Source organism: Sorex araneus, chromosome X (genome assembly GCF_027595985.1).
Source record: "Sorex araneus isolate mSorAra2 chromosome X, mSorAra2.pri, whole genome shotgun sequence".
NCBI classification, from domain to species: domain Eukaryota; kingdom Metazoa; phylum Chordata; class Mammalia; order Eulipotyphla; family Soricidae; genus Sorex; species Sorex araneus.
This window is the reverse complement of record NC_073313.1, coordinates 228976548-228988977: the sequence shown is the minus strand read 5'-3', so window position 1 is coordinate 228988977 and position 12430 is coordinate 228976548. Positions and strand designations below refer to the sequence as shown.

General features: G+C 38.7%; 1 protein-coding gene across 6 annotated transcripts in view; it reads left to right on the top strand.

The window, feature by feature from the left end:
- The window catches only part of HECW2 (HECT, C2 and WW domain containing E3 ubiquitin protein ligase 2), a 396920-nt gene that overhangs the window by 309348 nt on the left and 75142 nt on the right, over positions 1-12430 (top strand). For all 6 annotated transcript variants that reach the window (XM_055120479.1, XM_055120478.1, XM_055120481.1 and 3 more), the window contains 2 exons: positions 7764-7898; positions 11130-11232. In XM_055120479.1, coding sequence (XP_054976454.1) covers positions 7764-7898; positions 11130-11232 — 238 coding nt within the window. The remainder of the gene's footprint in view (positions 1-7763; positions 7899-11129; positions 11233-12430) is intronic.

Below are 12430 nucleotides of genomic sequence, written 5' to 3'. Positions count from 1 at the left end.
TGGATTACAGTGTTAGTACAAACATTTATATTTATGTAAGAAATATGCACCAGTAGTATTAAAATGATGCTTGTTTAAAGGGTACCTGCTTCTTAGCTGGGCTTGACCATCATCATATGCTTATGTCAATGGTATATCTAGAAGTCAAGTAGACTTTAATAAATAAACCTAAATATTATTTAACTTAGGAGCATTTTTCTTTGTTTCTTTTCTGTTTTCCCTCTCTCTCCTCTCTCCTTTCTTCTCTTCCATTGTTAACTTGACAGGTTTGATAAAATTATGCTGGAGAGTAAAGTCATGGTTCCTGGATTTATTGCTACTTATCTGTTCCAGTGAATCTCAGTTTCTCCTAAAGTTAGAAATAGTAACTCATCCTATCCAATTACTATGGGGTGATAGCTTATTTTTCTTCACAAGAGCAATGTGCTACAATATCTCCCAGTTAAGTTGACATTCATTTCTATTTACAAGCTCCAAAACTATAGGACTCTGTGAATTTTACGTTGGGGGCTTTTACATTAAAATATCCCCCAAACCCAAATTAGATGATCATGACAAGTAAAAGTTATGGATATGTGGATAGATTTCTTTTTTAAATAACAAGTATTTGTATAATGAAAGGTAACAGAGGCTGTAACTTGAGGACTATTTTTTTTGAACTCTAAGAGCCAATAGAATGGTACAATTTTTCCCTTGGTGACATCAACCCTGGGTTCAATCCCACATGAAACAGGTGGCCACAATTAACTGTGTCAGATTTATTTCATCGAGTCAAATGTCATTTGGAAGTTTTGGGTGAATCTCAAAATGTCTCACAGCAGGGTAAGTTCTGCACTTTGAGGTTCTGTAATTTGACCAAGGCATTTGTTACTTTTATGTCACATTTCTTTAATTGCCTTGGAATTACTAATGCCTCCTGGAGGTGCTTATCAAGCTTAATCACCTCAAATTGCACATCAATCCAGGTAGAGATGGAGTTAAACTCTGGAGGATTCCTTGTTGATTTTTAAGGGCTGAAAAGGTAGTAGATTGAAAAATAAATAACCCACGTAGAAAGCAAAGGTAAAGAATCTCAGGCCCGGTACCTTTCTGAATGAGAAAGAGAGTAGAGCAGAGGTTGGTGTTACAGATTTCTTTCTGAGTGAAATACTAGCCTCATGGAGTACTGAAGAGGGGAAAAAAATACCCATTGGCTTTTACATTTAGTGTCATGTGATGATAAAATTGATGACTTTAGACACATGTACTATTTTAAAGTTTCATGGCAAAACTTCCCTTTTACTGTACCTAAAATGTATTTCTTTGGATAGTCCCATTTTTAATCTTTTATAGTGATGTGTTCTCCATGGGAGGTGGGGGTAAGGAATTATTTGTAACCTATGCCATTTCAAATTTTCTGAGCTAATTTCAGGCTGCTCACAAAATTCTTTCAATGTTCATGATCAGCTCTATGAACAAGTACAGGTCATTCTCCCCAGTTTATGAAGGGGTTCTCTAATATACTTCTAATGCTGAAATGCCACTATTCCAACATATAAAATACATTCTTTAGCTAACATTTATGTCTGAAGTATAGGGGATATGGTATTTAGTCTACAACTTTTAACTAACCAGTTATTCCTACAACTCTTGTTTTTAAGTGCCTCAAATTTCACTACCACAAAATTCTTATTTCTCTCCTTTAGCAATATAATCTTCTTTAGCTTTTTTTTTTTTTACCAATACAGGTGTCACAAAATATGTGGGACCTCTCACATCTTCAAATGAACCAATTGGTAGAAAAATGTTAGCATGACAATTATAATTTCACCACCCCCTCCCCCCTCCAGCCATTATCTCTAACATTGGTAAAAGAGTTCTGTCTGGGATATTATATGCACTGTAGCATTGTCGTCCCGTTGTTCATAGATTTGCTCAAGCAGGCACCAGTAACGTCTCCACTGTGAGACTTGTTGTTACTGTTTTTGTCATAACAAACATGCCACGGGTAGCTTTCCAGGCTCTGCCATGCGGGTGGGATACTCTCGGTAGCTTTCCGGGCTCTCCGAGAGGAATACATGAATTGAACCCGGGTTGGCCATGTGCAAGGCAAATGCCCTACCCCCTGTACTATCGCTTCAGTCCTGGGATATAGTATAGAAAAACTAATGGAATATTGATTCCTTATAATTGTAGAAATAGTAGGAAGGAGCCAGATGCTAAGAAGAGATTATATTGGGGGAAAGAGAATTTATAAAAATTGAAGTTAATTATAAATCACTTTATTTTTTGTGGCTTTTGAGCCACATCTGGCAGTGCTCCTCGTTACTCCTGGCTCTGTACACAGGAACTATTCCCAGCAGACTCCGGGACAATCTGAGATGCAGCGGGGAGTGGAGGGTGGGAACTGAATTCAGGTTGGCTGCATGCAAGGCAAGTGCCCTACTTGCTGTACTATGGTTACAGCCCCAGTTATAGGTAAATTTTTGGAGCACTTCTAAGGTTTGAGTAAAGTTGTGAAAATAAACAAGCAGAATCACTGTCCAGTGCTTTAATCTTACTTACTATTGATCTTTTATTGCCTTGCTCTTTAGAGAAAAACATGGAACCTTGTTTTCCCTCCATCGTGTAGTTACAAATACTTTTTGTTTTCTTTTGTTTACATGGTTTTTAAATACGTACTCCTGGTTTGGCAGAATGTTAACTGGAAACAATTTTAAACTTCTGTTAACTTAGACTTGTTGAGCCTGAGGTTGGCATTTCTTCACAAATACTGTTGGTTTTTTTCTTTTCCTAAAATAATAGAAGCTTTTAAAAAAAAGAATTGTGTAAAGAGAGAAGCATATTTTGTTTGGCTGCAGCAAAATACCAGTTGGCTCCATCCAGCCTGTATTTCCTGAGTGTGACCATGCCCTGCAGCAGTGAAAGGGTAGAAGTTTGGAAAATGAGATTTGAGTTTGTGTATTTGCATTTCTTTCAGTTTTTGACTCTGTTGTTCATCTCAACAGCACTGAGAGGCCTGAGTGAATTTCCCTAATGAAGCTCAACAGTAGGGATCTATGTTGTGTAAAATTTTCTGTTTGTCGCTAATCTGAGAAACCAACCATTTTTGGACACACGTATTTATTTCCCCTCATAGTCTGCATCCCACATATCATCTTTATGCAGACAGCATTTATTTATTCATATTGAATATTTGCATAAATAAAGGCAGGCTATTCAAGATTGGTGACATAAAAAGTGACCCAAATTGGAGGAAAAAAAAAAAAAAGTACTAGGTCACTGTCATTACTGGTTTGAACTAGTTAGGCTGTCCTGTGGGAAAGGGATCCACTTTGCTGACATAATTTATTTCCCCATCATAAATAGAAGTGGCAGGTCTAAAATTTGCACAGCAATTTTTCTATGCTTTCCTCTCCATAGAACAAAATTTTCGCAGCTTGACTGCGACCTATATTCCCCTTGCCGTGAATAAAGTAAAGGAGCAAGGAAATATGTCTGCAGTGACACAGTGGGCTAAGCAGTGCCGTGAAGTCTGCTGAGAATTGCTTTCTTAGTGCCCAATTCCGTTCATGTTCTAGCGCAGTGATCTCGAGAGAGGCCTTCATCAAGACCTTTTCACCCAAGTAGTTGGCAGAGTTAAAAAGCCTGTGTAAACAATACACACTTTCTGTTTGACTCCAAAATGAACTCCTTCTGGGACACAGCTAGCACCTATTCCCCACCCACAGCCAGGCTTCCAGTTGGCTCCCCCGCGCCCTGGGCACACTTGGAGCAGACTTAGGAGGGTTATAAGAGTGATGAGGACTGAGACTCTGAGTGGCTGTTGTTGCCAGCCTAGTTCAATAAATACTTAAGTGCTTTTTATGAGTCAAGTACTACATGAGGTTTGAGGGGAGTAAGAAGAACAAACAAAACAAAACAAAAAAAAGGAGGTAGAAAGCAGAATCGGAAAGTGGGGGGAATGAAAGGAAGAGAGAGTGGGAAAGAGCCACTATTTGTTGGATTGAAGAGTCTGAAAGGTGGGTTGGAGCCCAGCTTCTAGGTTCCCAAATACTTTTCACTGATGTTATAAACTGCCACCCCACTGCATGGCTGGTGAGCAGAAATGATCTGTTGTGTTTCAGATGATGAAGGCTCATCCCTGTGATGCTGCTGTATGTGTTCCTCTTATACCTGTAGTTTTAGAGAGAGCATATTTTTCCTACAGCGCTGAGACTACAGTGTATCAGCTAGGATTGGGGTGGGTGTGTTGTGACAGTGATCCATGCCTTTAATATACAGGTCTTCTCACGCAAGAAAGTTCAGAGGTAGGTGAGGTAAGGCTCCTGAGGTGGCTCCTCACGTTGTGAGACCCCTGGCTGCCAGCCTTTCTTGTGGCTCTGCCATCCTTCATCTTCAGTGTTCCACACAGATGCTGGGGCTCCCATTATCCTGTCCGTATTTAAAGGGCAAAGGATAGAATGTGAGTTTGACCTTGTGATAAGCTCCTTATAAGAGCCTTTGCAACATTAATGGAGCACTTTATGCTATCTCACTAGTCAGAACTTTCCTTGTAAGTGCACTTTCACTGATTCTCACATTTTGGAGCCTTTGTTATGGACTGTAGAAGAAGAACCATGTGATCCTTAGGAAAATCTTAAAGTCAAAACTGTTACATTAGTAATAATAATGGAAACACATCTAGTCAATATCTTGACTAAAAAAAAGGTCAATATTTTTCCACTTGTTACCTATAAATTATTTTTCTCTATTTCCTGGTTGTGTACAGAAGTATTTTGTCTCATAGGCACTGTATTCAAAAATTTCAGTGAACTACGTCATTAAACCTTCCTTTGATTTGATTACCCCCATTTTGTAGAAAACAAGTAGTTTTTAAAAGTGAAAGAGTTTGCTAGTTACGTTGCTAGTAAACGGCAGAGCCAGTGCTCAGAACCAGGCTTGTCTTTTCCTAGATCCCAGGCACTACACCACTCCATTACCTCCCAAACATTTCTCAGTGCTTTTAACTTGGTAGGCTATTCATGTCTTGCAGAAGATCTTCGAAATTCTTCTCTCTGAGGGCCAGAAGTTAGCTCAATGGTAAAGCCTTTGTGTGAGGCCCTGGGTGTGACCTCTAACTCCACAAATACATATAGAAATAAAAATCTTCCATACTGCTTTTGATTTGATAGCTTTTATTCTTGTATCACTTTTACCTCAGACTAAGAACAAATCATTACTTCTACCACTACCTCAAATATCTTCCCAGTCTTTAAGTAGTTCTATGTAAAAGATTGTGATTTTTAATTCTTGACCTTTTCATACTGAATTATCTGTATTGGGGTTAGTGAGAACCCCAATGAGAACTGCAACATAAGACAACTTTTATGTTAGAAGTGTACATATTAGAATTCGGGAGAATTTCTTCTTTACTTTGCACCCTATTCCTCATAGATAGAGCCTTAAAAGCAACTGGGGAGACCAGAGTGGAAAAGAAGACTCCTACCTCAAGGCATTTACAGTATAATTCCTTTGAGAATGGATTTTACACAGCCTATTATACTGTGACACTGCATGTAAATCACAACTGACCCAGATATACACACCCATTTGTACTTATAATTACAAGTGCATCATTGTTATCTGTAAGTGGCCACCCATCCCTTCCAAACATTCCTAAGAAACTAGCTAGAGTCCAGAGACATTTTGTTTTAGTATTCTTTGTACATTTGCTTTAACAATATGAGAATATATTATTTAGTAATAAAACAGCATTAATTTGCATAAAGAGGATGTGGGGTTGATTATAATACCATCCTAAAATGTTCATTTGTAATGTTGAATCACTGATATTACTTTGAATAGTGGCAGAAATAATATACATTGTGTTCCAGGCCCAAATTGGAGGCCATGTGGCATTGGGACCAAGGCCTATCAATACAGCCTGCATGAGGTTTGTCATTGATATATTTTTATAAGGCTTAATGAGAAATCTCTTCCAGTTGATTGGTTAGGGAAAATAAATCATTACCCAGGGATGTGAGACTCATGACATACTTCCTATAAATTACCATTTAATCCAGTCTTTATGTTTTGGAAAGTAGATTTTGAGGAAAAGGATTGGCTAGAATTTTCATTTCATCCAGTTCTATGCTTATTTTTTTAGTGTATCTACTACTGAATGCTATTTCTTTGTAGACAATATTTTTCCAATTGTTATCTATAAATTATTTTTCTCTTTCCTGGTTGTGTGCAGAAGTATTTTGTCTCATAATAGGAAGGTAATTTTCTGCGCTTTGGCACTTGTCTAGATGTAGTCACTCCTAGTCTTTCGGATAAGTTGTTAAGTGACCTCTGTTTGAGAAATCAGTTATCTTTTGAGGCTGTTTAGCTTAAATTATGTAAGTTAAGTAGTTTAACTTATGATTTACAGGAATTGGGTCTCCTGGCTCTCCTAATATTCCCTTTTATCTTTGATGGCCTAATTAATTTTATCTGATCATTTGAAAACATATTTTCAAATCGTGCTTGAAATAATGGGCTTCATTATTATCTTGAGTGAATTTTACTTTGAAAATTTTACCATTTGGGTTCCTCATGATAAAGATAAATAGCAATTTTATAGAACATTTGCATTAATAAACAAAAAAAAGTTGTCTTATATTGCAGTTCTCACTGAGGCAATAATGACTTATGCTCATTCATGATTTCATTGCACCATGGATTTTAGAGTAAATGTGGTAATCTTCATTTCTGCCTTTCTGATCACATTATGGGGTAAAACATTTATTATGGGTATGGAAGAAATTATTTTATAAGAAAACTCAGAATCTAAGTATATAATTCAAAGTCATTGTGTATAACAGAATTTGGTGTGGCTATGTAATAGATGACTAAACTGGAAAAACAAGTTGGAAGGAGTTTAAAGGCCTTGGAGAACAGATCAAAGAATCTTTCCGAATAGATATTGGGTAGCCGATAGGGGCCTTGGATTAGCCCATTGGTGTGATCAAAGTCTTTAGTAAGAATATCCGAAAAGTCAGACAAACTAAGATTATAGAGATGAGCAACAACTGACAAACTGCTAATATTCTCAAGAGAAAGCCCTGACATAAGGGATGGGTACATAGGAGACTCCGCAATGACAAAATACGGGCGCTTGGGGCCTTAGATGTTAAAGAAGAAAAAGAGGGAACTCAGTGGGGTCTGAAGTTTCAGGTGATAAAAAGAATGAAGAAAATCATGTGTTAGCAGCAAGAGCTTCAACGGCCTTAATTAGAAGAACCCCAGTTAAGCACCATAAGGCTTTTTTTCTGGGGCCACAAAGATAGTACTATGGGGAAGGTGCTTGTCTTGCTCAGGGCGAGCCCTGGCTTAATCCCTTAATCCTTAATCCTACCTGTCATGCCACATCCCCTGAGCACTACCAAGAGTTATCCCCGAACCCAGAGCCAGGAGTAAGCCTGGAGCACAGATGGGTGTGGCCCAATTAAAAAAAACACACAAACTTAGGGGTTCTTTTTAAGAGTACATCTTGATGACTGTGTCTTTTTGAGTATTTCCTAAACCTCGAATAATGTTCCTTTCTTCTCCCTTCCTCCTGGATCCAATCTAAGCCTGGCTTTCTTTAATTTGCTCTGTTCGGAAATATATTAAATTTTTAAATCCAAAAATACATGGAAACGGAGTTCAGACCATTCAGTACTCAAAAGCGTGCCTTCTCCAAACTGTGTGAAGTGACAAGTCAGTTAAGACATGAACCTGGCCCCTTTTGACCAGTAATTGAATGGATTGTTTCCTAGGCATTTTTTGTCGATCACAACTCCCGCACCACCACTTTTATTGATCCCCGCCTCCCACTTCAGAGCAGTCGACCCACCAGCGCCCTGGTTCACCGACAACACCTGACAAGGCAACGCAGTCACAGTGCAGGCGAGGTGAGTCTCGTATCCTTGGGAATGACCACCGACAGACACTATAGGATGTCGGAAGCTGTGGAATTGTATTGTTTTGTTTCATTTTTGTTTCTTTGTTTTGATGTAGATAGTGTCATGTGGTGGCTGAAAAGTATTGGAGGGTTAATAGTCTTCTCTGGAACCAAAATTATGCATTTTAAAAATCAGGCATGGCGGGACAACTGAAGAAATTAAGGATTGTTTATGTTTAGAAAATGATGGAAGAGAATTCATTGTGTTATGTAACTTTTCAGGGAAAATTTATGATGGGTCCTTTTGCACATTCAAAAGCTGCTTTATGGAAGGTTTGAATTGAACTTTCAGTGGACTAAAAGTGAGATTAAATATAGTTTATTAAACAAGTGTTGCTGGGTTAAAATCTTTGGGCTGAGACTTTGGTGCTATGAAACACCCACTAATTTTATTTTTATTTAGTAAAAGATTAAGCATTGATTTAGGTCCTCTCAGTGCCTGGAGACAAGAAAATGAATTGATAATGACTAAAAGCTCTAAGGTCCTCTCTCTTCTTTATTATTTTGCAATGACCCATGTTATCCACATGAGGGCTCTCAAAATGAATAAAGAACTGTTAAACTTTTACTTTTTTAGTAGCTTAATCAAAGAAATGTCAAGTTTTCCTCCTGAGTGTGGGCTTGTGCTTTGAATGTATATCATCTCTTGATAAATGTTCTTTAAAAAAAAAAATCCCCCTAGTAGAATTCAGATTCTTTTCCTGTACACCTTTTCTACACCCATAGACACCTATAGACATATCATATTTTCCATGTTATGTTGTAGTTCAAATATTTTTGCAGGCTCTGTCATAAAAAATGATGAATTCAATAAGTAGCTGGATGCAGTTGATCAAAATTACACTCTTGGAATTTCCTCTCATGATTTACGTACTTGTTCTAAGTGTACCACGTGTTCTTCTGGCTGTAAATGCAGCCATAGAAGAGTATACAGGAGAAGCTCATATAACGTGATATATAAATCCATGGCAGGATGAAGTATGCACCCAAATATTTCTATTTTATGGGAAGCTAATAAATCTTTACGTCCTTGCCATATAAAACCATTGCCAGTGGATTAAATGACACTGAGAGCATTCATCTCAAAGGCAAATCAGTCCTCTCACCTTTGGACCTTGTACGTGTTACGCAGCCAGTTAGGGCCCTGCCTGACTTTATCGCGTGTCTGTGCACTCTAACCGCGTTCCTTATCTTCACGTCACAATATGAAGCTGACTGTTTTGTCTGGTTAGAACTACAGGCATGAGATTGATAGTTAGACTTAGGTTTTCTTTCAGCTTCTCTCTCTATCTCTCAGAACTGGAATTATTTTCATGGTCCAGTATAGCTTATGGGACATGGATCCCAAGGTACGTAGTAAAATGTGAAGGAAGAATTTATATCGGTGAAAATGGAGCTGCAATGCGGAGATTAGCCCTCGCCTGAGGCTCCCTGCCCAACATAGTTAAGCCTTGGAGGGAAGTGTGCTTCCTGCCATAGCTGTCTGAACATGCACGTCCTGTGGTGTTAACTACTTACTGGGGTTTGCCCACCCCTGTCTGATCATCTGATTTGAAGAAGTGTGGTGTTGAATCCAGGAGAAAAACCTCGCTCTTCTGGGAAGTGATGGCATGTGTCATACTGCTGATAGGAGGGAAAGCATGCATGTTGCTTTACTGAAATGGCTAGTTTCATGCCTGCTAACCAATGTGTTATTAATGGCAGAATCTCCCCCAAAGTGGCTGAGTTCATTCCTCAGTGCCAATAATGCAAGAGAAGTATCTCAAAAAGGAAAGGGTGAAAAACATCTGGTTACATGCAAGAGGCTTCCTAGCCACACTCTTATACTCATTTAACCAATATTCCAGGTAATTGGAATTTGGTATCTCTTCCAGACAACAAATTAGCACTTACCCAACACCTGCAGTGCAGACACATGGTGGTTAGTGTGAGGGATACAAATAATAACATCCTCCCCACCCCCCGCCCCCCGCGTTCTTATTTAAAAGGGACTGTCTTAAACTAGCCCACATGGAAATGAGTAAGAATGGACTGAAAGGTGCATTAACACACTGTTAATAATGGCAGCTGATTTAGAAATAGACAGCAAGTGCTATGGAGCTCAGAGAACGTCACATTTGTTGTCAGCTTAAGGGAAGGGAAGACTTCATCAAGGAGGGGCTGTTTGAACTACGCTTGGAAGAATGAGTGAGAGCATTCTTGAAGGATAAGCAAGCAGTGGAGGGAGGGTGGGGACGCTATTTTCAGAGCCAGGGCCTTGAGAAAAGCCCACACCAAACACCTAGCTGATGCAATGTGACAAAATGATTGTGAAGATTTGGATGGAAGGGGGAGTAGAAGCTCTATTTTAAAACTTCCAGTTTATTTATTCATATGTTACTTTGCCTTTTTTTAAATTTTATTTCCATGCATTAATGTTCTACTGTTGTCCTAAGAAGACATGCAGTATACAGGGGAAATATGAAGGCAATGTTAAAACTTGCCCATAGGAATATTAATGAATATTTTTTCCTTCTCTACTTGTATGCATGCATTTCTAAATCTGTAATAAGTACAATAAATAATTCAGGTTAGGACAACCCTATTTAGCTCCTCCACACCTGTTGCAATTAGCTCCTGGTGTGGGAGGTTCAAACCAGAAAGAGCTGTTGTACTGGTGCTCTAATAGGCATGTAAAATTGCTTCTAAGGAGATAATACACCAACTCAAAAGCCCACATGAAGATTGCTGCTGTTCCACCTCTCTGCTGAGACGAGGAATTCCCTGAGCAACCTTGGTCTAAAGGAGGAATACCTGACACTGCTCAAGATGTTTTGTGATGCCAAGCAAGGCCTTCTCACTGATTGTATTGTTGCACGTTGGTGTGTTCTGTCGAGGTTGCAGTTATTCCTGATGGAAAAAGTCTGCTATTTAGCTTCTTTAGACCCAACAAGTGTCCCCCTATGGACTTATTGTGCTACTTGGTAAAGAATCATTGCTCCAGCTCCTCTCAAGTTAGGGTTGTTCCAACTAAGGCCAAGCTTGGAGAATCCTGTGTCAGTTTCTCCGTTGGTATCCATTCTGATTGATATCTGACAATGCTAGTAGCAAGTCATTTGAACAAGCTGACTCAAGGTATAGACATAAAGCATTGTATGTTCTAGGGCTTGGCGCAGAATATAAATGCTGCTTGTGTTTGCAGGTAGGAGAAGATTCTCGACATGCAGGACCACCAGTTCTTCCCAGGCCATCAAGTACATTCAATACAGTCAGCAGGCCACAGTATCAGGACATGGTTCCAGTGGGTATGTCACCATTTCCAGAAACCTTTAGCTTTGCTTTTCTAGCCAGTGTGTATCGTGCATTTTATATTGATGCTTCCCTATCGACAACCTATTTCTTTTGCCCCAGATCGAGACATTTTTATTTCTAAGAAATTGGGTCTCAAAGGAGTGATATCTTGTGCAAACCCATAGGATTACTTTTTATGCCACTTTCCATTTTATAAATAGAGCTGTCATATTAAATAATTAATATAAAAAATAATAATACCATCTTATGTGATTATTACAAATTAAGAACTTGGACAAACATATATCTAGCATATACCTCTACTTTAAGTCAGTGATTTGTGAGCCTGAAGTAGGCACACAAAATAAGCGAACACCAATGGCAAATTCTTCAGAATACGTTTTTGCAATTTATAGCCAATAAAAATCAACATGAGTCATCAGAATTATGAAGAGGTAGTAAAGGAAAGTAGCAAAGAGGTCTAGAGAAAAATGTGAATTGTTAACATGATGAGGTTAAATAGATTGGTTTTCAAAGCTGGAATTTCAGCCCTTTTTAGGAGTAGTCAGATGGGCCATGTGATCTCCCTATACCATCTTCAATTTTGATAACCTGTGTCTATTTTGTCTATTACTTTTAAATTTCATGAGTTTTTCTTGTTGTCGTTGTTTTTAGTGGTGGTGTGAGGTGGTATTTGCACCACACTCAGGTGTCCCCATGACTTTTTTTCTGTCTCTGTGCTCACGGGTCACTCCTGGAAGGGCACAGATGACCATTTGCTGTATGGAGGATTGAACCATGGTTTGCGGGGTATAATGCAAATGCCTTATACTATCTCTCTGGTCCTAAACTATTAGACTTTTTAAGAAAAAGATTTTACTATGCAGTAGAATATAATGCCCATGCCCATAAAGATAATAATCACTGAGTAAGAAGAAATATGGGGTCAGGATGTTCTAATGATATTACTAATGTAATACTGAATACTGAACATCAAATTTCAAAGTATTATAAAATTGATACTTAAAAAAACCCTATAGGGCGTTTGCCTTGCATGCAGCTGATCCGGGTTCGAATCCCAGCATCCCATATGGTCCCCTGAGCACCGCCAGGAGTGGTTCCTGAATGCACAGCCAAGACTAATCCCTGTGCATCGCCGAGTGTGACCCCCCCCAAAAAAAAAGAAAAGAAAAAAAGAAAACTTTTATCTCT